The sequence below is a fragment of the Oncorhynchus nerka genome, linkage group LG16, assembly GCF_034236695.1.
Source record: "Oncorhynchus nerka isolate Pitt River linkage group LG16, Oner_Uvic_2.0, whole genome shotgun sequence".
NCBI lineage: Eukaryota > Metazoa > Chordata > Actinopteri > Salmoniformes > Salmonidae > Oncorhynchus > Oncorhynchus nerka.
This window is the reverse complement of record NC_088411.1, coordinates 36,351,827-36,377,769: the sequence shown is the minus strand read 5'-3', so window position 1 is coordinate 36,377,769 and position 25,943 is coordinate 36,351,827. Positions and strand designations below refer to the sequence as shown.

The 25,943-nt window shown below is 43.4% G+C and overlaps 1 protein-coding gene across 3 annotated transcripts in view; it reads left to right on the top strand.

Annotated features, from left to right (window-relative positions):
- Nucleotides 1-278: 278 nt before the first annotated feature.
- Nucleotides 279-25,943, top strand: part of LOC115144506 (caskin-2-like) — a 92,184-nt gene continuing 66,519 nt past the window's right edge. For all 3 annotated transcript variants that reach the window (XM_065002661.1, XM_065002660.1, XM_065002662.1), the window contains exons 1-2: nt 279-642; nt 2,388-2,909. In XM_065002661.1, coding sequence (XP_064858733.1) covers nt 2,816-2,909 — 94 coding nt within the window. In that variant the 5' untranslated portion in view covers nt 279-642; nt 2,388-2,815. The remainder of the gene's footprint in view (nt 643-2,387; nt 2,910-25,943) is intronic.

Sequence of the window (25,943 nt, the reverse complement as noted above, 5' to 3'; positions counted from 1 at the left end):
CTCGACCACATACACAAACTCCTTTCAAAATCCTATCAGAGCAATTTAATGCCACTTGGATTGCGCGGCTTTTGAATATTTCTACATGATAAACCCGACCTAAAACCATGTATTGTCTAGTATGGACATTCTAGCTCCAATAAATTATAACTTTAGCCTAACTACTGATACAGAGTCAGGTATTTGTTCACTCCCCTAATGATTAAGGATAGTATGGGAGCATGGTCATCTGATCCTGGATCTGTGTTTTAATTCGCGACGAAGTTCTCCTGAGTTTTGATGCGTGTGGAGGCGGAGCCGCGCGCTTTGCTCCAGGTCGCAGAGGGATTTGGAGAAAGATATGTCCTCCTAGCGCAGGGACAAGTCCGTCGATTTATCCTTCAGGAAGGGTCTGTCTGGCGAGGATGACAGGATTTTATTTACTGGAAGCAAAATAAGATTTAACTGAATAATGTCAGTTTGACTTTCAATAATTTATCTAAACGTTTTCTGGATTATGTGTTGCCAGTAGCAGCATAACTTCTTCATACAGGCAGATTCCATTGAGTCTACAAGCACCTGACTCGCTGAGCACTACACCCTGGCTTCAACCCTTCACCAGTCCAAGGTCAAGGACCGGATAACATCTGTCAACATTTTCTGGTGAGTTAGTATTTCCCTCTTCGTTCGTTTATTATTGAGTGGTCTTGCAAGACCACAAATCAAAAAGCACTTGATTGGGTGAAACGTCCGGGGGAGCCGGAGGAGAGATTGGAAAGCCACTGATCTGTTTGTGTTTCAAGGTAGATGGGTACACCTGCTTGTCAATAGTAGCCTATATAGCTGGCTATATTAGGTTTGTTTTAAGGCCAGTTTGTTTCCCTGACTACAGGGACGCAATCTAGCTAGCAGCACTGTGTTTAGTTACAAATGTTTCTACATGTGCCTCCCTCATGGACACCTGCTGATTAAACTATGATGTGACGTTGTGACACCCTCTAAACCAGGGTTTCTTAAACTCCCGTTTAGTTTTTTGTCCTAGCACTACACAGCTGATTCAAATGACCAACTCATCATCAAGCTTTGCTGATTTGAATCAGCTGTGTAGTGCCAGGGAGAAAAACGAAACGTGCAGGGGGGGTGTCGAGTTTGGGAAGCTGTGTGTATTGGGTTTGGTGTCGATCAATACGACAGTGATTTGCTAGCTGGCAAGCAAGGTGCCTGACCAGTTTTAAATTAGTGGCTCATCATGGCACAAATGAATGGCATTAAGCTACAACTAGCTGGTCGGGCACTACATCTCTGTGCTAGAGGTGTCAATACAGACCCTGGTTTGATTCCAGGCTGTATCACAACCGGCCGTGATAGGGAGACCCATAGGGCAGCGCACAATTGACCCAGAGTCGTTAGTGGTTGGCCAGGGTAGGCTGTCATTGTAAATAAGAATTTGTTCTTAACTGACTTGCCTAGTTAAAAAGTACTGAGCTCATATAGCCTAACTTCTGAATGGAGTTAACATGGTTTCATGACTGCTTCCTTACATGATGCCATCTCCCTTCACTTTCACATTTGAAGAATGTGAAATCTAAAATATATTTTGATTTGCTGAACACTTTTTTGTTTACTACATGATTCCATATGTGTTATTTCATAGTGTTGATGTCTTCACTAGTATTCTACAATGTAGAAAATAGTAAAAAATAAAACAAAAACCCTGGAATGAGTAGGTGTGTCCAAATGTATGACTGGAACTATATAATTAAAAAATATATACTTTATATATATATATATATATATATAATTTAAAAAATGTTTTTTTACCTTTCTCCTGGATATTTTTTATCCCCTTAGTGCAGCTGCATGGCTTTGTCCTCTGATGTAGCATTTAGGGAATGGGATTAAGATGCAGTCACTTCTGCCTTCTACCGTGCGTTCCTAATGTCACCCTATTCCCTATGTTACGTACTACCTTAGTAGAATTGGCAATTGGAGTTCAGGACAGCTCCTAGGGAAGAAAAAAAAACAGTTGAGGGGAAAGTGGGAGGAGTAAAGGAGATGTATTCTGGCATGGAATGATCCTCAGGTAACCATGGTGGAAGGGCTTCCTGAGTGAAATAATGGTTTTAGAATGACACCATCCTTAATTAGGTTGTAGTAACAACCTGTAATAACACACTTATACCAATAGAATATTTAGAGGGGATTTCATCCTTGATAAATTCATTTTTGTTTATCATTTACATTGCTGTATACTTGGAATGTACAAGCCTAGCAGTGCATTGGCTCCACACTGAGCTTTGCAAGTTGTTTCATTGAATGTGGTTTCAAGTGGTTTCAGTGAATAGTAGTAAATTCCCAGCTCGTGAAGGTATGTCTCTGTTTTCTAATGGCAGGTTCTACTGTTCCAGGTTGGCGGACACAGAGGAGAACCCGAAACACACCCAGCCCTGAGGACAAGTAGACTACGCGACACACCCTGCCCTGAGGACAACTCCAGAAATACTACATTTTAATTTAGACCAGGACAGACTACAACCAGGCCCCACACACAAACACACTCTGGAAACCAAACGACCTGGTGGTGCTGGTGCCTAGCCTCACCCAGTTAATAACAATGGTCTGGTCTGTTCCAATCTGATTGACACATACTGACTGTCTGGCTGGTTTGGGTGTTTTGTGACGCTCCTCTATACGTTCATCATCATTGTATCTGATTTTGAAGAGCTGACATGCACCTGACTGTGTGAAGTTGAGCCCTCGACTGCCAAGGACCACTTAGACTACTGACCTCGTAAGGGCCGTGTGTGCTCACTGGTCGCTTGTGTGGTGGTCGATCATGGGTAAGGAGCAGGACCTCCTGGTGGCAGTGAAGAGTGGAGACATCCTCCTGGCCCACAAACTCCTGGCCAAGGTCACATACAACAAAACCAGTGAGTACCTCGACACACACACACACACTTACCTGCTTCCCGTTCAATTCCTGATGCTGCCTGTGTTCGTTTTCAGAGCATGTGTATCTGTTGGCTTGATGTAATGTACAGCAGAGGATAGTATGGGAGAGTGAAACAGAAATTGCCTGTCCCTTATTCGAGTGATACTATTCTCTGTATCAAAGGAAACTTTTTCAACATGGCAGTATCAGGTTCAACCATCCACCACAACCAGTGATCCAGTTAACGGTCAGACAATTTGAAGTTAGTTGGAGTCAAACCCCACAACAACATGACTTAGTCTCCAAAAACAAGACGCTGGTACTAGGGCTGTGATGGTCATGGAATTTGGGATGATATTAATTGGCTGGCAATGTGACCGTGGTCACCCTAATAACCATTCGGGGGAGCATATCCTCTCCTCTGCTCTGCCATAGAAATGGAATGAATAGAATGGGCATCCCCATTCAAGTCAACAATGTCATAATGGGTGGACTGGAGGCCATTGCGAGTGTACCCATAGGAGCAAAGCAGGAGGTAAAAATGCTCAAATATGCATTATGATTTGTTCATTCAACTCAACTGGCATTACAAAAAGTTCATTCCATTGCACGAGCCACATCATTTGAATGAACATCCTACGTTACCATAGAAATGATTGCATCACAATACAAGGCAGCCATTGCTAGTGTACGTATGAGGTTCCAATTTCATTCTGTTTCTATGTGTGCTGGTGCTGCATTGTGGGGGGTTTTGCCTAGGCAACTGAAGACTAGTTTGCTGTTTCGGCAAGTAGCAACAATGTTTCATCACGTTGTTAAGAGTCCATGTTACCGTAGAAACAGACTCAAACCGCACGAATGCCCGGCTGTTCGTTCCACACAATTTTATAATTTTTTGTGTATTTTTTATTTTCATTACGGTGTTCATCCATAATCATTGGTTGCACAGTTATATAGTAGTTGTGCCAGCCTTAGCTGGTACAGTACAATACATGTCTCGAATGCCACCCTATTCCCTATATATTGCACTACTTTGGACCAGAGTCCCCTGGTCAAAAGTAGTGTACTGTATAGTTAATAGGATTGCATTTGGGATGCAACCTCAGTGTGGGTTTTGAGCTTCAGTGTTACTTATTTGTATAGATTCCTGTCAAACAGAGCACAAGATTAGCCTAGCATATCATTGTTGCTAATGACAGTATTCTCCTTAAACCCTTCCCTCTCTCTGTGAAACTTCTTTGTTGCTGTTATCTGCCTGTGCTGTGCTTTCATCATGGCTGCTCTGCTCGGTGGCAGGCTCAGAGGAACAAGGGCTGCTCTGCTCGGTGGCAGGCTCAGAGGAACAAGGGCCTGGCAGAGACTCATGGCATGGGGTTAGCGTTATCCCTACACATCATGACACGCTGCTAATGCCTTTCAACAGTCAAACACTTATGGGCTAAATGTTCCTAAGCTCAGGAAAATAAATTCTAGGCCTAGCTGTTGCATTCATTTCTTCATTTGCTGTGTGATTTTATTTTGTTTCACCAACTTTCTGGATGTAACTCTACCCTGAATGGGAAAAATAGGCTTCTTTCTGGTGCTTTGCAATGCTTGCTTACGATCCCTTCCCAACGATGTAGAATATTAAATAATAATAGTAACACGAGGAATAAAATACACATAGTGGAGCTTTATACAGGGAGTACCAGGTCGGTCTTAGGCAGGGTGAACTGACTAGACATCAGGATAGATAATAATAATAATAAGGTATTTGAGGTAGATATGTACATGAAGACATCAGGATAGATAATAATAAGGTATTTGAGATAGATATGTACATGAAGGCAGGGTGAACTGACTAGACATCAGGATAGATAATAATAAGGTATTTGAGGTAGATATGTACATGAAGGCAGGGTGAACTGACTAGACATCAGGATAGATAATAATAAGGTATTTGAGATAGATATGTACATGAAGGCAGGGTGAACTGACTAGACATCAGGATAGATAATAATAATAATAAGGTATTTGAGGTAGATATGTACATGAAGGCAGGGTGAACTGACTAGACATCAGGATAGATAATAATAATAATAAGGTATTTGAGATAGATATGTACATGAAAGCAGGGTGAACTGACTAGGCCTGGAGATGCTAACGGTGTTTGCTAATTTAGTTACTGTGAGACCGGCAGTCTTTTGCATGACAATAACCGGCTGACAAAATGTCATGACTGCCACAGCCCTAGGCACGCACACAACTGTCTCAAGGCTTAAAAATCCTTCTTTAACCTGTCTCCTCCCCTCCATTGACACTGAATGAAGTGGATTTAAAAGATGACGTCAATAAGGGATCATAGCTTTCATCTTGATTCACCTAGTTATTCTATGTCATGGAAAGAGCAGGTGTTCCTAATGTTTTGTATAGTCTAGTGTGTGCGCAGTAGAGTCAGTGCAGATACTTCCAATACCATTTAATTGACTATTTAGCAGTCTGGCTATTTAGCACTCTTATGGCTTGGGGGTAGAAGCTGTCTCGGAGCCTGTTGGTCCAACAGCTGATGCTCTGGTACCATTTGCCAGGTGGAACTACAGTGAACAGACTATGGCTTGGGTGCCTGGAGTCTGGCAAAACCTCGGGCCTTCCTCTGACACTGCCTGATATAGAGGTCTTGGATGGTAGGGATGCTTGATACTGGTGTTGGAGCAGAGGGTGGCTACACCGTTGTGGGTGAACAGTGATTACAGGAGGGGACTAAGTACACACCCCTGAGGGGCCCCCGTGTTGAGGGTCAGCGTGGCGGAGGTGTTGTTGCCTACCCTTAACACCTGGGGGCGGCTCCTCAGGAAGTCAGCATCCATTTGCAGAGTGAGGGGTTCAGTCCCAGGGTCCTTCGCTTAGTGATGAGCTTCAGCACTATGGTGTCAATGAACAGCATTCTTACTTTGGTGTTCCTTTGTCCAGGTGGAAATGGACAGTGTGGAGTGCAGTAGAGATTGTGTCATTTGTTGGGGCGGTACGCTAATTGGAGTGGGTCTGGGCTGATGGTGTTGTGAGCCATGACCAGACTTTCAAAGTATTTCATTGCTACAGATGTGAGTGCTACGGGGCGTTCTTGGGCAGGGGGACTATTGTTAGGGAGAGGTTGAAAATGTCAGTAAAAAGAACTTGCCAGCTGGTCAGCACATACTATGAGTAGGCGTCCTGGTAATACGGCCTTGTCAATGTTAACCTGTCTACACTACGGGACAGAAATAACATTAGGGAGGTCAGAGACCTGGCAGTGTGGTGCCAGGACAACAATCTCTCCCTCAACGTCAGCAGTACAAAGTAGCTGATTGTGGACTACAGGAAACACGCACTCCCCCATTCACATTGACGAGGCTGTAGTGGAGAGGGTCCAGAGCTTCAAGGTCCTCTGTGTCCACATAACTAAAAGCCAATTTATGCTTGATCCGAAAAATGTGGTTGGAGGCTTCGTATGCGGAGCATGTAGAGGCATCGCTGTGCACATCACAAATGTTGTGACAATGCGGAGGGCTCCGTATAGCTCCGCATTGACATGATTGATTGACGGGAGGTCCTGTATAAACACAAAACTCACTTCCTTGACAACTTCCTTCACAACAGCTCTGCTCTGCTCCAAGAAGCGCAAAAAGTATGTTTGCTCTGACAACACCTCTTCCCCCTCAGGAAGTTGAAAAGATTAGGCATGGGCAGAACCTCAGAAGGTTCTACAGCTGCACCATTGAGAGCATATTGACTGGCTGCATCACCGCTTTGTATGGCAACTGCAACACACACACACACACACACACACACACATACTATACTGACACTCCAACACACACATACTATACTGACACTCCAACACACACACACACACACATACTATACTGACACTTCAACACACACACACACACACACACACACATAGTACACTGATACTCCAACACACACACACACACACACACACACATATTACATTGACACTCCAAAACACACTTTAACACTCTTCACATACGCTGCTGCTACTCTGTTTATCTATCCTGATTGCCTCGTCACTTTTATCCCTACCTACAATAGTACATATTACTGTAGACTTTTTATGTGTGTGTGTATTGTTAGATACTACCTTTGGAGCTAGGAACACAAGCATTTTGCTACACACATAATAACATAGGATAAATATGTGTATGTAACCAATTTGATTTGAATTACCTCAACCCCTATTGTTTTCCTTCTTACTATTAAAACACTGCATGGTCGGGATATGGCTCCTAAGTAAGCATTTCACTGTAAAGTCCACACCTGTTGTATTCTGAGAAATGTGACAAATACTATTTTATTTGACCTAGGAGGCTATCTGTTGTACAGTCTGTTCTAGAAGCTTAGTGATCCCTTCCCAATGTCATCACCGTTGTTCGATACACACACATACAGTACCAGTCAGAAGTTTAGATACACCTATTCGTTTCTTTTACATTTTTACTATTTTCTACATTGTAGAATAATACCGAAGACACCAAACTATGAAATAACACATATGGTAACCAAAAAAATGTAGTAACCCGGAAAAGTGTTAAACAAATCTAAATATATTTGAGTTTCTTCAAAGTAGCCACCCTTTGCCTTCATGACAGCTTTGCGCACCCTTTCCTGTCATCACCATTGACCCTAGTAGAGGGGTTGAGGATGTGGTCAACGTAAGGTCGTTCATCAGTGCAGAGGTGTTGTAAGACGGCTGTCCCTGTCCTGATTAGTGGCTACTGAAGTTGAATTGTATGCCTATTGGTTACTATGTAAAGGCTCTATTTGTACGTACATTTGCGAGCGCATGCGGTCGGGGTCTTGTCAGGACCAGCCTCAGTATCAGTTATATTGTTGCCATGGCGTCCTACTAGCAGCTATTTTTAGTTTTTGAGAATATTTTAGTTTTAATTGCAAATCTGGTGTTTTTGAGCCACAGATTTGAAGATTGACTGGTAGGTTGCCAGCAGCATACCATCCTGTATACCACTGCTGGTATGCTTCTGAAGCTAAGCAGGGTTGGTCCTGGTCAGTTCCTGGATGGAAGACCAGATGCTGCTGGAAGTGGTGTTGGAGGGCCAGTAGGAGGGACTCTTTTCTCTGGTCTAAAAAAATAAAACATATCCCAATGCCCCAGGGCAGTGATTGGGGAACCTGCCCTGTGTAGGGTGCCGTCTTTCAGGTGGGACGTTAAACGGGTGTCCTGACTCTCTGAGGTCATTAAAGATCCCATGGCACTTATCGTAAGAGTAGGGGGGTGTGTTAACCCCGGTGTCCTGGCTAAATTCCCAATCTGGCCCTCAAACCATCACGGTCACCTAATAATCCCCAGTTTACAATTGGCTCATTCATCCCCCTCCTCTCCCCTATAACTATTCCCCAAGTCATTGCTGTAAATGAGAACGTGTTCTCAGTCAACTTACCTGGTAAAATAACAGATAAATAAATAAAGGTTAACACTTTGTTTTGTCTTGGCTAGCTTTTGTTTTGAAAAATGTATCTGGACACAGTACCACTTTTTTTGTTTTGTTTCACATGGCTCTTTTGAGAACATAATTTGAGGAGTGGATTGAAGCGTGAGAGGAATGGGAGGTGGAGGAATACAGCTGAGGCTTGTAGTGAGGACGACTGGCTACTATTCTGAACTTTGTGTGGTGATCTTTCTGGCGCCCAGAGCTGCTGAGGCATCGCCTAAGAGGGTGTTACACAGAGTGGAAGAGGAGAAGTCCAGAGGCTGTAAGACTCAGGCTGGTTCCCAGACTTGCCCTCCTACAAGATCATCAGCAGACTCCATCGCCACCATGATCCTCTACATCTTCGGAGGATGCAGCTTTTTAAAAAAGCTTTGAGATTCTATGAAAAACGCTGTAGACTTGTCATCATTACTTTAGCCAGGCTGATGGAGAGAGACCACCAGAGCACTGACTGGACTCAGGGCTGGAGGAAGGGGTCAGAGGTCACGGGGTTAGAGGAGGATCAAGGAGAGGGTCATGGGGTCAGAATGGTCAACAGGAAAGACGTAGGGCTCTGACGGGGATGTGACATCATGTAATTTTGGACGACAGTAATTGACCAGCCAAATGACCGCAGTCTTTGTAATAGCTGTTCCTTACTGCATGTGCTGCCATAGAAATATAATGACTAGAACAGGCGTCCCCATTCAAGTCTTTAAAAGTCTTTATTAACCATAACATGCAAAACAAAGATTCCACAAAGAAATTAGAAAAAAATCTAACTAATTCACGTTATATCAATTCAAATACAGACATATAGCAAATACATGTTGTTTTGTATACGTTCTAAAGACTCTAAATAGTTTTCCAAATCGATTTTAAAAAACATTAAGGGGCTTAATCTTCATAAAATTCAGATTTGTGTATGAAAAATGTTCCTAATAAAATAAAGAGATTTATGACATACTCACGTTCAATTGTGGAATCGGTGTAGTATAATAATATGTCGAAATTTCAATGGTTGTATGCAATTTGAGGCCAAGATATAGTTTTACATCAGTACAGAACACTTCAATATATAAACAATGACAGAATAAGTGTTCAATAGATTTCAACAGTTTCTAGTTCACAAAAACTGCATTCCCTGGTAACATCAGGTATATATTTAGAAATCAAGCTATTACACGGATAGAATCTATGGATAATCTTAAAGATCTCCTTTACTTTATTGGTCACCATGAATTTGTGTGCAGTGAGCCAAGCGGCAGGGTAGCCTAGTGGTTAGAGCGTTGGACTAGTAACCGGAAGGTTGCAACAAGGTACAAATCTGTCATTTTGCCCCTGAACAGGCAGTTAACCTACTGTTCCTAGGCCGTCATTGAAAATAAGAATTTGTTCTTAACTGACTTGCCTAGTTAAATTAAGGTAAAATAAAAAAAAATTAAAAAGCACGTGGCCACTTTACATCAAATGATGAAGCCCAACAAAATATTGCAGAGGGAATAGACTTCCTGTTGAAAATATCCCATAATGAACAATTGTTGAATTTCGTATCTAGTAGAACAATGCCATTCACCTGGATATTGCTTACAGTCGGAGATGTTCCAAAATAGAATAATGCATAAAGTAAAGTTTTTATCCCACTAGGTATAGCTTTAATAACAGTGTCATATTCCTTGCTTGAAACCTCAAAGTAGTATCTTTCCATAAAGTCTCTCCGTGGTAATAGATTCACACTAATATTAACTAATTGGCTGACAAGGACAATGTTTTTCGAGAACTGTTTATGGTTAAATAACATCTTGTTTCTATGTAATATCGACCTATTGTTCCATATAAAACATTTACGAGGTGAAAAGTTGTGTTTATACTACAAAGCCCAGCACATTAATGCCTGTTGGGAGTCACTGCCAGTTTCACAGGAAGTTTACCCACAATATATGGACATTGTAGTAAAAAATGAAGCCCTTCGAACTTCTGAAAAACAAAATGAGGTATAATATTCCAGAAACGATGAGGATCTTTTATGTACCTTTTAATCCAGTTGACCTTTGATATCTGATTGAAGAGTGTGAAATCTAAGACATTTAGACCGCCATCACAAACCCTGTTGGTGATAACATCTCTTTTTATCTTATGTGGCTTGTTTTTCCATATGAAGTTGTACAAAAGCCTATCTAAGGTACAGCAAGTGGATTTGGGAATGTCAATAGATAGCCCCTCAGCTTTGGATAAAAGCACCCTTCCTTGAGGACTTAAAATTCCTCATGGTTAAGGAGGGATTTTTGAGGGGGTCAGATTCAGTTACAGGGTTCAAATTAAGATCATTCACAGCCTTAAGATTTTTGGTGATCTTTACACCGAGGTAGGTTACAGTATCTTTTTCACAATATGCTGGATTGACAGCTCCTTTCAAAACAAATATCTCACATTTGGAAATATTTAATGCCAGACCTGAGATTTTGGAGAACTGCTTCCCGATATCTAGCTTGTGACACATTTTTCAAAAAAAGTGAGGAGTCATCCACCAGTTGGGATATCTTGATCTCTCTGGCCTGGAATGTAATGCCTTCAAATGGACTTTTATGAACTAATGAGCATAGAATTTGAGATACTAACAAAAATAAAAAAGGTGAAATTGGACAACCTTGTCGTATTCCTTTGTAAATGTTAAACCTTGAGGATGTTCCATGACAGAGTTTGATACAGCTATTGCCACCATTATACAGAGTTCTAATAGCGTCAACAAAAAAACGATAACATTTCAAATGCTTAAGACAATCAAAGATAAAATTGTGACTTACTGTATTAAATGCTTTCTGAAAATCCCAAAATAGGATAACAGGGAAGTCATCCAATAGATCACAATACTCAACCAAGTCTAACACCAGCCTCAGATTATTAGATATATGGCGCCCTTTCATAAACCCTGATTGACATTCATCAATCAGATCAGTTATTTTTTAACTGAGCAACCCCGTACTGGATGTCCATAATGGATAGATTTTGACAACAAGACCAATTTTTTTAATTCTTCACTAACCAAATTAACATTCTCTATAGAATCAAGGAGATCCTTAGTCACTCAAATTGTTATCTAAGGAGTAAAGATTCTCATAAAAATTAGTGGTTAAGTCTGATATCAACTCTCTATCCTCAGTGGTAACCCCATTAATCTTACATTTCCGAAGTGTGTGGAGTTCCCCTCCTCTTTTCCAAATTAAAAAAGTATCTACTGTTCTTTCTGCCTTTTTCAAGCCATTGTTTTCTGGATCTTATGAAAGCTCCTCTAGCCTTTTCCTCATACAATGTATCTAGTTGATTCTGTAAATCATTCAATTTAGCTTTCTCATTAAGATCAAGATACTCAATCTCTGTGATATTCGCAATTGTCTTAGAGTTCAGCTTGAGTGCCTTGCGAAAGTATTCGGCCCCCTTGAACTTCCAAAATAAACATATCCAGGTGTTAGAATGGCCAAGTCAAAGTCCAGACCTGAATCCAATCGAGAATCTGTGGAAAGAACTGAAAACTGCTGTTCACAAATGCTCTCCATCCAACCTCACTGAGCTCGAGCTGTTTTGCAAGGAGGAATGGGGAAAAAAATTCAGTCTCTCTATGTGCAAAACTGATAGAGACATACCCCAAGTGACTTACAGCTGTAATCGCAGCAAAAGGTGGCGCTACAAAGTATTAACTTAAGGGGGCTGAATAATTTTGCACGCCCAATTTTTCAGTTTTTGATTTGTTAAAAAAGTTTGAAATATCCAATAAATGTCGTTCCACTTCACGATTGTGTCCCACTTGTTGTTGATTCTTCACAAAAAATACAGTTTTATATCTTTATGTTTGAAGCCTGAAATGTGGCAAAAGGTCGCAAAGTTCAAGGGGGCCGAATACTTTTCGCAAGGCACTGTACCTCGCATCTCCTTCTTAAAGCAAGCCGATTTCCATAAGGATACAGGCTGAGCGGATTGTAAATTTCAGCAGTTCCCAATATTTCCCATATTCTGCATTAGATGTAGCTAAACAGAAAGTAGATTCTTAATCACGTTTTTTAAATCATCATGCAATAACAATGAGTTATTTAATTTCCAATAACCACCAGAGTATTTCTTACCATCATTATGGAACATTCTTACAGTCAACCATATGACTTTATGATCCGTCAGGACTTCAGGCAGTGTTTTTACTGCTACAGTGTTGGGCTCAAGACTAGAGGTTATCACCCACAAATCAATTCTTGATTGTAAAGAACGATCTCTATTACTCCATGTGTATTGTTTCTCTCCAGGGTTTTTAACTCTCCATATGTCAATTAAGTCCAGGCTTTGGCAGAAATTCACCAACTTGTTCACACCAATGTTAGGCCTATGGGGCAATCTAGTCTCATTAGAATAAACCATATTAAAATCTCCACCAAATATAATCTGACTGGATGGATATTTTCTCAGAAGACCTGTAAGAATTTCTTCAATTTCCTCTATTTGGAGGACTAGAACAGTATCCATATACATTACACAACACAAATAATCTGTCCATGTGGTTGATGACCGCTACTAGCCAATGTCCATTGGTGTCCATTTGAGTAAAAAAATATGTTCCTTTGAAATTGTGTGCTAAAATTGCAACCCCAGCTGAATGATTAGTCCCATGGGCCAAAAATATGACATTGCCACACTGATTTTCCAATAATTATAGTCCTCTTTGCATGAATGTGTTTCTTGAACGAATACAAGATCTGCGTTGCAGTCCTTACAAAAAAAAGAAAGCTTTTCTCTTCAACAGGTTTCGTATCCCCTTGGCATTGATTTGACATAAACTTCAAGTCCATATCTATAGAATAGAAAGAAAAATCCTATGCAATCTCAACTCTACCCTCTCTATAAAAAGTTGCTTACTATATGTATTAACAGAAGTCTTAACTTGTAAACAGTAACACCATAATTCAAAACTAGAATGCTCAGTTTGCAGTGGGGAAGGAGGTACCTTGTCAACCTACGACAGAACAAATCACCCCGGTAGTATTTATTTTCCGTGGTGAAAAAGGCTCTGATTCCCCTGTAGTATCCACCTGTAGTAGTATCCACCTGTAGTAGTATCCACCTGTAGTAGTATCCACCTGTAGTAGTATCCACCTGTAGTGGTATCCACCTGTAGTAGTATCCACCCTTTCTTTGATTTCGGGCCTGTTGTACAAGAGGCCACAACTTTGCCTTTGCTGCCTTGTCCGCAGCAGTCAAGTCCTCACCGACTCTAAATTATTTCAGAGTGGCGCTTTCCTTTGCTTTCTTCCCAACTGCATCTCTCGCTGTGCGAAAAGCAAACTGGATGATAATCGAGCGGCTGACAATGGCATCTTGTTTCTTCCCAATACGATGAGCGACAGTCATATCCATCGGGGAAGTCCGGTGCCACAGGGTTACAGATGTCTCTTACCAAGCGCTTCACATTCTCATCCTGGTCCTCGGGGACACAGTAAAGCCGTAGCCCCACCTTCTCCGGTATCGCTCTGCTTTCAATAAGCGCTCTTGCATGTCTGCGATGGTCTTCTCCTGTGCAGTGCATTTCTCAGAAGTAGCCGTGTTTGCAAGTTTAAGCTTTTCGATACTCTTGTATGCATGATTCAGAGAGGTCTCGAGGTCAACTATTTTTCATGTATTTTCGCGTATAATTTTCTGGTGGAAAAATGAGTGTGTCGAGCATAACACATCAACGCTGTTACCCATAGACAGTCTAGAAATGTTTTAGTACACAGAACAAAAATTATAAAGGTAACATGCAACAATTTCTAAGATTTTACTGAGTTACAGTTCATATAAAGAAATCAGTCAATTGAAATATACCTCATGCAGCTCTGTCGCATAGAGTTGATCAGGCTGTTGATTGTTTCCCGTGGAATGTTGTCCCACTCTTCAATAGCTGTGCGAAGTTGCTGGATGTTGGCTGGAACTGGACCACGCTGTCGTACACATTCATCCAGAGCATTCCAAACATGCTCAATGGGTGATATGTCTAGTGAGTGTGCAGGCCATGGTAGAACTGGGACATTTTCAGATTCCTCGAATTGTGTGCAGATCTTTGCGACATGGGGCCTTACATTATCATACTGAAACATGAGGTGATGGCGGAGGATGAATGGCACGACAATGGATCTCTTCGAAGTAGCTCTGTGCATTCAAATTGTCATCGATTTAGGATGCTATTGTGTTCAATTGTACGTAGCTTATGCCTGCCTGCCCATACAATAACCCCACTGCCACCATTCGGCACTCTGTTCACAATGCTGAAATCACAGCAAACCGCTCGCCCACACTACTCCATACACGCCATCTGCCCAGTACAGTTGAAACCGGGATTCTTCCGTGAAGAGCACACATCTCCAGTGTGCCAGTGGCCATCGAAGGTGAGCATTTGCCCACTGAAGTCGGTCACGACGCCGAACTGCAGTCAGGTCAAGACTCTGGTGAGGACGACAAGCATGCAGATGAGCTTCCCTGAGATGGTTTCTGCACAAATTCTTCAGTATTTACGGACAGACTTCTCCCCATCTTAGCTACTGTTGTATCAATATGTTTTGAACATGACAGTTTACAATCCAGGGTTACTCCAAGCATTCTGAAACTAACTGCAGCTCTTTAAGTGTTGCAGTCATTTCAGTTGCTGTAGTAGCTGACGTGTATAGTGTTGAGTCATCCGCATACATAGACACACTGGTAAGGTGCCTAAACAGCTACCCTGGGGAATTCCTGATTTATGTTTGAGAGACTTCTATTAAAGAATACCCCCTGTGTTCTGTTAGACAAGTAACTCTTTATCCACATAATAGCAGGGGGTGTAAAGCCATAACACAAGTTTTTCCAGCAGCAGATTATGAACAATAATTACAAAAGCTGCACTGAAATCTAACAAGACAGCCCCCACAATCATTTGATCATCTATTTCTCTCAGCCATTCTTCAAGTCATTTGTGTAAGTGCTGTGCTTGTTGAGTATCTTTCCCTATAAGCGTGCTGAAAGACTGCTGTCAATTTGTTTACTGTGAAATAGCATTGTATCTGGTCAAACACCATTTTCTTCCCGAAGTAAGGCCATTCTATAGACAATGTTTGTCTATGGAGATTGCATGGCTGTGGGCTCGATTGTCTACACCTGTCAGCAACGGGTGTGGCTGAAATAGCTGAATCCACTCATTTGAATGGGTCTCTACATACTTCTGTGTGTGTTTAGTGTATTTCTGTAGCCCCAGGTACTGTAGATGCTTATCCAGGCTTGCCTGTACTTGCCCTATAACATTTCTCATGTTGTCTGCTTGATACGGCTGAGGAAAGACGAAGAGAAAACCTTGTCTGTAGGAGTGGTATACAGTGATTTTGGTATTTGTTTGTGCATGTATGGATGTTTTGTTATTGTCTGACAAAAGTGTGTGTGTGAGAGAGAGAGAGAAGTGCTCCTTAGGGAATAGGCCTATATCAGTAGTAACTTTAATGAGAATCAGCAGGAAGCTGCTTTTGTAGTCTGTAGAAGCTGCAGCTGCTTTGATCTGCTATGCCCCATGTAGTCTCTGATTCTCCTGACAGGATGTTAGATACAGAGATGGAGGTTATATTGTAACCCCCAGTGCCCTTCATCCGTTCCCTGTTCTGGATGTTTTAAAAGGCTCTTGTCTTGTTCTGATACGCAAAATGGCGATCCTGCGTAGTTGCACTGAGTAACTAATCGGGGAGCTGCACACTTGTGGGTATTTATAAATTAGGCTTGACACGCTCCAAGCCTTTTGAAATCTCTCCCTTCAGATGGTAGTCACTAAGTCATTTCCAATGGGGGTAATGTATGGTCTTTACTGTGAGGGAGGCCTAGTACCTTAGACGCATAATGTGTAAGGGGAGGGTATATATATTGAATTAAGGCAGACAGTGACGGGAATCCATTCTTCCCAGGTTAGATATGTTGTCCCAGGTTGCGGTTAGGCTACTTTACCTTAGCAGAGATGATGGGAGGTGGGGTAGTCTAGTTATGATTTATGTGGGGGAGGGGAAAGAGGCAAGCTTGTTACCTGGGCACAGGCTTATCTGTCATCAATAAAGTCAAGAGGTTCTATTAAGGGTAGAACTTAAGAGAACTAGCCTAGCTAGTAGTTCCCAGGGTTTGGGCCACAGAGTGAATTCCATCATCACACAAAGTGTACAGTTTCTGGCCTTTTTGAAATTAGAAAACGTAATGACTTTTCCACTAATAGTTGAGCATGTGCGTGTATGTGCGTGTGACATTCAGACTCCCTACCGTTACTGTTTGGCTCTATTCAGATAATCAGGCGTGTGGGTTAATGCTGATCTTGTAATATCACCAAGATGTTTTCACATTCTTCGTGTCAGTGTTGACCTCAGACAGTGGTGACCTTAGACAGCTACACATGGCTTGGCCTGGGTGTTGTTTTGCCAATTCAGGATTTCAGCCAATTAACATGGTTACAGTCAGTAGGTAGTAGGTCTATACTCTATTTTGGGCTATTGCACAGATTAGAGGTCGACCGATTTATACTTTTTCAACATCGATACCGATTATTGGAGGACCAAAAAAGCCGATACCGATTAATCGGCTTAGCTATTAATTTATTATTTTAAAAATGGTATTTATTTGTAATAATGACAATTTACAACAATATTGGATGAACACTTTTATTTTAACTTAATTGAATACATCAATAAAAAATCAACTTAACCTCAAATAAATAATGAAACGTTGAATTTGGTTTAAATAATGCAAAAACAAAGTTTTGGAGAAGAAAGTAAAAGTGCAATATGTGCCATGTAAAAAAGCTAACGTTTAAGTTCCTCGCTCAGAACATGAGAACATATGAAAGCTGGTGGTTCCTTTTAACATGAGTCTTCAATATTCCCAGGTAAGAAGTTTTAGGTTGAGGTTATTATAGGAATTATAGGACTATTTCTCTCTATACCATTTGTATTTCATATACCTTTGACTATTGGATGTTCTTATAGGCACTTTAGTATTGCTAGTGTAACAGTATAGCTTCCGTCCCTCTCCTCGCACCTGGGCTCGAACCAGGAACACATCGACAACAGCCACCCTCAAAGCATCGTTACCCATCGCTCCACAAAAGCCGCGGCCCTTGCAGAGCAAGGGGAACAACTTCTCCAAGTCTCAGAGCGAGTGACGTTTGAAACGCTATTAGCGCGCACCCCGCTAACTAGCTAGCCATTTCACATCGGTTACACCAGCCTAATCTTGGGAGTTGATAGGCTTGAAGTTATAAATAGCTCAATGCTTGAAGCACAGCAAAAAGCTGCTGTCAAACGCATGAAAGTGCTGCCTACCATCGCTCAGTCAGACTGCTCTATCAAATATCAGATCATAGACTTAATTATAACATAATAACACACAGAAATATGAGCCTTTGGTCATTAATATGGTAGAATCCGGAAACTATAATTTCGAAAACAAAACGTTTATTCTTTCAGTGAAATATGGAACCGCTCCGTATGTTATCTAACGGGTGGCATCCCTAAGTCTAAATATTGCTGTTACATTTTACAACCTTCAATGTTAAGTCATAATTATGTACAATTCTGGCAAATTAATGACGGTTTTGTTAGGAATAAATGGACTTCACACTTCGCAACGAGCCAGGTGGCCCAAATTGCTGCATATACCCTGACTGCTTGCACGGAACGCAAGAGAAGTGACACAATTTCCCTAGTTATAAGAAATTAATGTTAGCAGGCAATATTAACTAAACATGCAGGTTTAAAAATATATACTTGTGTATTGATTTTAAAGAAAGGCATTGATGTTTATGGTTAGGTACACATTGGTGCAACGACAGTGCTTTTTTCGCGAATGCGCTTGTTATCCTCTTATGGATCCCTAGTGATCCCTTCCCGCTCTAATCCCGTTAACGATTTGACAACATCCAGTGAAATTGCAGTGCGCCAAATTCAAAAACAGAAATACTCATAATGCAAATTCATGAAACATACAAGTGTTGTACATCAAAATAAAGCTTAACTTCTTCTTAATCCAGCCGCTGTGTCAGATTTCACAAAGGCTTTACGGCGAAAGCAGACCATGCGATTATCTGAAGACAGTGCCCCGCATACAATCACATGAAAATCAGATTTCAACCAGGCAGGTGCGCGACTAAAGTCAGAAATAGCGATATAATTAATGCCTTACCTTTGAAGATCTTCTTCTGTTGGCACTCTAAAATGTCCCAGAAACATGGTCCTTTTGTTCGATAATGTCCTTTATGTCCCAAAAATGTCAATTTATTTGGCGCGTTTGATTCAGAAATACACCGGTTTCAACTCGCCCAACATGCCTACAAAGTATCTAATAAATTACCTGTAAACTTGGTCCAAACATTTCAAACAACGTTCCTGATCCAACCTTAGGTACCCTAAAATGTAAATGATTGATCAAATTTAAGATATACTGTGTTCAATACCGGATAAAAAACAACGTGAAGCGCGTTCCAGGTCACGCGCATCAAAAGACTTGAGTCCATCTGAGTGACACATGGAAAGAACAGGACTACTTCTTCATTTCTCAAAAGAAAAACATCAACCAATTTCTAAAGACTGTTGACCTCTAGTGGAAGCCATAGGAACTGCAACTGGGTTCCTCATAAATAGGGTTTCCCTTAGAAAACAAATTAAAAACAGTGACCTAAAAGAAAAACAATCTTGGATGGTTCGTCCTCTGGGTTTTGCCTGCCAAATCAGTTCTGTTATACTCAAAGACATTATTTTAATGAGTGTTTTCTATCCAAATCTACCAATTGTATGCATATCCTAGCTTCTGGGCATGAGTAACAGGCAGTTTACTTCGGGCACGCTTTTCATCTGGACGTGAAAATAGTGCTCCCTATCCCAACGAGGTTAAATCATTACCCGTTTGGCGAAGTAAGCTGTGATTCGATGAGAAATTAACAGGCACCGCATCGATTAAAAAAGCAGAACACTCTAAATAAACTAGTAATATCATCAACCATGTGTAGTTAACTAGTGATTATGTTAAGATTGATTGTTTTTTATTAGATAAGTTTAATGCTAGCTAGCAACTTACCTTTGCTTCTTGCTGTCCTCCCGTAACAGGTAGTCAGCCTGCCACGCAGGCTCCTCGTGGAGTGCAATGTAAGACAGGTGATTAGAGCGTTGGACTAGTAACCGGAAGGTTGCAAAAATGAATCCCCGAGCTGACAAGGTAAAAAATCTGTCGTTCTGCCCCTGAACATGGCAGTTAACCCACTGTTTGCGCAGTGGTGAACCTATAGGCCTTCAATGTGTGACAGTTTCGTGATTCTGAAAGGACAGCAACCGTAATAACAGCGCACCAATGTAGGAGAGAGCATTTCCTGTAAAACGCAAAGAACCAGTGGTATAGTGGACGGTATACGCAGGTGTAAGCCGTATACCCACTTTTTTCCCAGTGGGAATTGTGTGTACTCACTTAATCCCTACTGATGCGTATCAAAGTAGTGTAGTGGAGGTATACGATTGATCAATTATGTAATGCAATTATGAGACATCACAAAGCACAAAGTAGCCTACACAATCGCAAATCACATGAAATATATTCACATGCGCGCCACACACACAGCCTAGTTTCGGCCTAGTGTGCAGTTCTCAACTGGTTTTGGCATGGAGCAGCTCACAGAAGAATGACATCGGTAGCCGGTAAGGTAGGAAAGACTTTTCAATTCATCTACCTGTAAATGCTAACTAAGACAATAATGTACATGCAAACCAGGAGTTGAAACATTTTAGTCCGAGGTGTTGGTTATTAGGCTATTTGTGATGCGCAATTGTCATCATGGCTATTTGCATCAGGGGCGTAGACATGGATGGGCCTGGGTAGACAGAGACCCACCCAGTGGGGAGCCAGGCCATGACTGGCCCACCCAATCAAATTGATGTGTTTTAATCATTGTTGTGGACTTACACATTTTGAGTGAAAATCTGAAATCTGCCTTTTGAATGGCAGATGCCTTTTTTATCTAGCTTCTGATGGTCTAGCCCACTGGTTCTCAATCCTGGTCCTGGGGACCCAAAAGGGGGCACATTTTTGTTTTTGCCCTAACACTACACAGCTGATTCAAATGATCAACTCAACAAAAGGCATTGATGATTTGAATCAGGTGTGTAGTGTTATATTATATATATTATAATATATCATATATTATTTTAATCATTATTTTATAAGTCTTCAGCCCTTCTCTGAAGAAGTAGAATTGTTCCCCACTATGATTGGGTTAGTAATCATTTTAGAGTGGCTCTGTTTCCCCAGCATGCAATTTTTTTCACTGTTTTTTGAATTTCAAAAGAATCTATATGTACTGAAATATGAACACAGAACTACTGAACATTTTGAACTCTTATTATGGTGGGGATTTGACAAAATTACAATCACGGTCTTGAATTGGACTCACATTTTGACTCGGTCTCGAACCCCCCCCCCCCCCCCCCTGGTCTTGATTCGGTCCCCCCCCCCCGGGTCCTTGGGCTTGACTCGGTCTCGATTTGTTCTGGTCTTGAATCGGTCTCTCTTTAAATGACTTGATCACAACACTGCAGGTTTGTCTGCAGCTAGTGACCCTACAGTATAGATAGATGATAGTTCTGAGGAAGAATTCAGGCAGCATTGTTTCACCAGACTTGTTTACAGATACACTGCAGAAAAACAACCCAACTAACAGACACACAAACTAGAATAACCAGGACAAGGTCACACGAGTTTGGTAGACACATAAACTCTCCTTGAACTCTAAATCTCTTTCTCTCCCTTCACTTGTATTCAGATGATTAAGTATTTTCTGGTAATGATGAAGTTATTGTACTGGAACAAAGCCTGTGCTGCTTGTCTGCAACTATACACAGAGACATGCAGAGGTCTGTGTCCCAAACCGCTCCCTATTCCCTTTATAGTGCAGTGCTTTTTACTACTCTAATGACAAGGAAATAATTATAAACTCATTAAGATGTGGTTTACAGTATGTGTATGATCATGTCACTTTTACCCCTACCTACATGTGCGTATTACCTCAACTCCCTCGGACTCCTGCACATTTCCTCGGTACCGGCACTCCTTGTATATAGCCTCGTTATTGTGTAGCCTACACCTGTTGTATTTGGCACATGTGACAATATTTGTTTAGATTATTTCCCATGCTTGTGGACCAAAGTGTAAACTGTGTACTTGTCCGAGCGATGATCTACGTTTGTCCATCTCTCTACCTCCTGTCCTGTAAATTGTTCTGTCCTTTTGTTAGATTGTCCTTTTGTTAGATTGTCCTTTTGTTAGATTGTCCTTTTGTTAGATTTGTTTTAAAAAAGCAGCAGTTTTTGCCATTGAGGTCATTTGCAGTGTATTTGGTATGTCTTTGAAAAAGCATGGTCGATTCTTATTTTTTTGCTTTATTTTTGAAGATTGTATGCTAGGCTATTATTAACCAAAAGTACCTTGTAACATGATTATATTTGTATATGTTGCAGGCTTCCAGTTAAATGCATAATTTTGGTTTTATTATGTAGGCCGACGTCTTTAACTACAGTAATATGTATTGGTCCAGAAGGAGTAGTGATGTCTTACTGGCTGTGCTCAGGCCTATAGAGACTAAATGGGTGATGAGCAATGGTTTTAAGGCTGAAGTGAATAATACAATAAGTGATTTATGGGTGAAGTTAACTTACTAGCCTATATTTAAGCAATAAGGCTTGAGGGGTGTGGTATATGGCCAATATACCACGGCTAAGGGCTGTTCTTGGGCACAACGCGGAGTGCCTGGACACAGCCCTTAGCCGTGATCTATTGGCCATATACCACAAACCCCCAAGGTGCCTTATTGCTATTATAAACTGGTTATCACCGTAATTAGAGTAGTAAAAATAAATGTTTTGTCATCAGACCGTATACCACGGGTATATACCACAACTGTCAGCCACTCAGCATACAGGGCCCGAACCACCCGGTTTATAATTATTATTAGCCTATTATATTTACATATTGCTGGGTTATTCATTCTATAGCTAGCCAATGTTGCTTGTACATGTTAGTGATATATTGTCACCTGAATAAGCGAGAGTGGTTGTCTTGTCCAAATGGAAGAATTTATACTGTAGGCTATTTAAACATGTGGCAAGAATTTGGGAAAAATGTTCTCCGTCAACTAACGAAGGACTAAATGAGTTTAGTCTAACATCTTATTTAAGTGCAAACATGTAATCGGGAAAAAACATGTATTGTCCCTAAGGCCTGTTGCTGTGAAGAGTCCAGCTGCACCAACAGATCCTCTGCTCCCCCCTCTTTAAATGACTTGAACACAACACTGCAGGTTTGTCTGCAGACATAGTCTTCTACTATGTCTCTCTGTTTACACTGGCAGAGGGGCGGGCGGGCAGAGGGGCGGGCAGAGGGGCGGGCGGGCAGGCAGAGGGCCGGGCGGGCAGGCAGAGGGGCGGGCAGAGGGGCGGGCGGGCAGGCAGAGGGGCGGGCGGGGGCGGGCAGAGGGGCGGGCGGGCAGGCAGAGGGGCGGGCGGGCAGAGGGGCGGGCAGAGGGGCGGGCAGAGGGGCGGGCGGGCAGAGGGGCGGGCAGAGGGGCGGGCGGGCAGAGGGGCGGGCAGAGGGGCGGGCGGGCAGGCAGAGGGCCGGGCGGGCAGGCAGAGGGGCGGGCAGAGGGGCGGGCGGGCAGGCAGAGGGGCGGGCGGGCAGAGGGGCGGGCAGAGGGGCGGGCGGGCAGGCAGAGGGGCGGGCAGAGGGGCGGGCAGAGGGGCGGGCAGAGGGCCGGGCGGGCAGGCAGAGGGGCGGGCAGAGGGGCGGGCGGGCGGGCAGAGGGGCGGGCGGGCAGGCAGAGGGGCGGGCAGAGAGGCGGGCGGGCGGGCAGAGGGGCGGGCGGGCAGGCAGAGGGCCGGATGGGCAGGCAGAGGGGCGGGCGGGCAGAGGGGCAGGCAGGCAGAGGGGCGGGCAGAGGGGCAGGCAGGCAGAGGGGCGGATGGGCAGGCAGAGGGCCGGATGGCAGGCAGAGGGGCAGGCAGGCAGAGGGGCGGGCAGAGGGGCAGGCGGGCAGGCAGAGGGGCGGGCGGGCAGGCAGAGGGGCGGGCAGAGGGGGCAGGCAATGATTAAGACATGTAAACAGCTTCCTTTGCGTTCCAGCGGTGTATCTGATCTGTGCATGTGTTAACACCGGTAGCACAAGCCTAGCATCACCACCCTGGACAGTTCCGACCTAGAATATGTGGACAACTATAAATACCTAAGTGTCTGGTTAGACTGTAAACTCTCCTTCCAGACTCATATTAAACATCTCCAATCCAAAATCAAATCTAGAATCGGCTTTCTATTTCGCAACAAGCCTCCTTCACTCACACCGCCAAACTTACCCTAGTAACTGACTATCCTACCGATCCTCGACTTCGGGAATGTCATCTACAAAATAGCTTCCAAGACTGCATCCAGTTTGCTGAGTAGAGTATATCACAGTGCCATCCGTTTTGTTACCAAATCACCTTATACCACCCACCACTGCGACCTGTATGCTCTAGTCAGCTGGCCCTCACAACATATTCGTCGCCAGACCCACTGGCTCCAGGTCATCTATAGGTCTATGCTAGGTAAAGCTCCGCCTTATCTCAGTTCACTGGTCACGATAACAACACCCACCCGTAGCACGCGCTCCAGCAGGTATATCTCACTGGTCACGATACAACACCCACCCGTAGCACGCGCTCCAGCAGGTATATCTCACTGGTCACCATAACAATACCCACCCGTAGGACGCGCTCCAGCAGGTATATCTCACTGGTCACCATAACAATACCCACCCGTAGGACGCGCTCCAGCAGGTATATCTCACTGGTCACCATAACAATACCCACCCGTAGCACGCGCTCCAGCAGGTATATCTCACTGGTCACTATAACAACACCCACCCGTAGCACGCGCTCCAGCAGGTATATCTCACTGGTCACTATAACAATACCCACCCGTAGGATGCGCTCCAGCAGGTATATCTCACTGGTCACCATAACAACACCCACCCATAGCAAGCGCTCCAGCAGGTATATCTCACTGGTCACGATAACAATACCCACCCGTAGGATGCGCTCCAGCAGGTATATCTCACTGGTCACCATAACAATACCCACCCGTAGGACGCGCTCCAGCAGGTATATCTCACTGGTCACTATAACAATACCCACCCGTAGGACGCGCTCCAGCAGGTATATCTCACTGGTCACGATAACAACACCCACCCGTAGCACGCGCTCCAGCAGGTATATCTCACTGGTCACGATAACAACACCCACCCGTAGCACGCGCTCCAGCAGGTATATCTCACTGGTCACGATAACAATACCCACCCGTAGCACGCGCTCCAGCAGGTATATCTCACTGGTCACGATAACAATACCCACCCGTAGCACGCGCTCCAGCAGGTATATCTCACTGGTCACGATAACAACACCCACCCGTAGCACGCGCTCCAGCAGGTATATCTCACTGGTCACTATAACAATACCCACCCGTAGCACGCGCTCCAGCAGGTATATCTCACTGGTCACGATAACAATACCCACCCGTAGGATGCGCTCCAGCAGGTATATCTCACTGGTCACTATAACAATACCCACCCGTAGCACGCGCTCCAGCAGGTATATCTCACTGGTCACCATAACAATACCCACCCGTAGCACGCGCTCCAGCAGGTATATCTCACTGGTCACTATAACAATACCCACCCGTAGGATGCGCTCCAGCAGGTATATCTCACTGGTCACTATAACAATACCCACCAGAGTAGGATGCGCTCCAGCAGGTAACACCCACCCCCATAGCAAGCGCTCCAGCAGGTATATCTCACTGGTCACGATAACAATACCCACCCGTAGGATGCGCTCCAGCAGGTATATCTCACTGGTCACCATAACAATACCCACCCGTAGGACGCGCTCCAGCAGGTATATCTCACTGGTCACTATAACAATACCCACCCGTAGGACGCGCTCCAGCAGGTATATCTCACTGGTCACGATAACAACACCCACCCGTAGCACGCGCTCCAGCAGGTATATCTCACTGGTCACGATAACAACACCCACCCGTAGCACGCGCTCCAGCAGGTATATCTCACTGGTCACGATAACAATACCCACCCGTAGGACGCGCTCCAGCAGGTATATCTCACTGGTCACGATAACAATACCCACCCGTAGCACGCGCTCCAGCAGGTATATCTCACTGGTCACGATAACAATACCCACCCGTAGCACGCGCTCCAGCAGGTATATCTCACTGGTCACGATAACAACACCCACCCGTAGCACGCGCTCCAGCAGGTATATCTCACTGGTCACTATAACAATACCCACCCGTAGCACGCGCTCCAGCAGGTATATCTCACTGGTCACGATAACAATACCCACCCGTAGGATGCGCTCCAGCAGGTATATCTCACTGGTCACTATAACAATACCCACCCGTAGCACGCGCTCCAGCAGGTATATCTCACTGGTCACTATAACAATACCCACCCGTAGGACGCGCTCCAG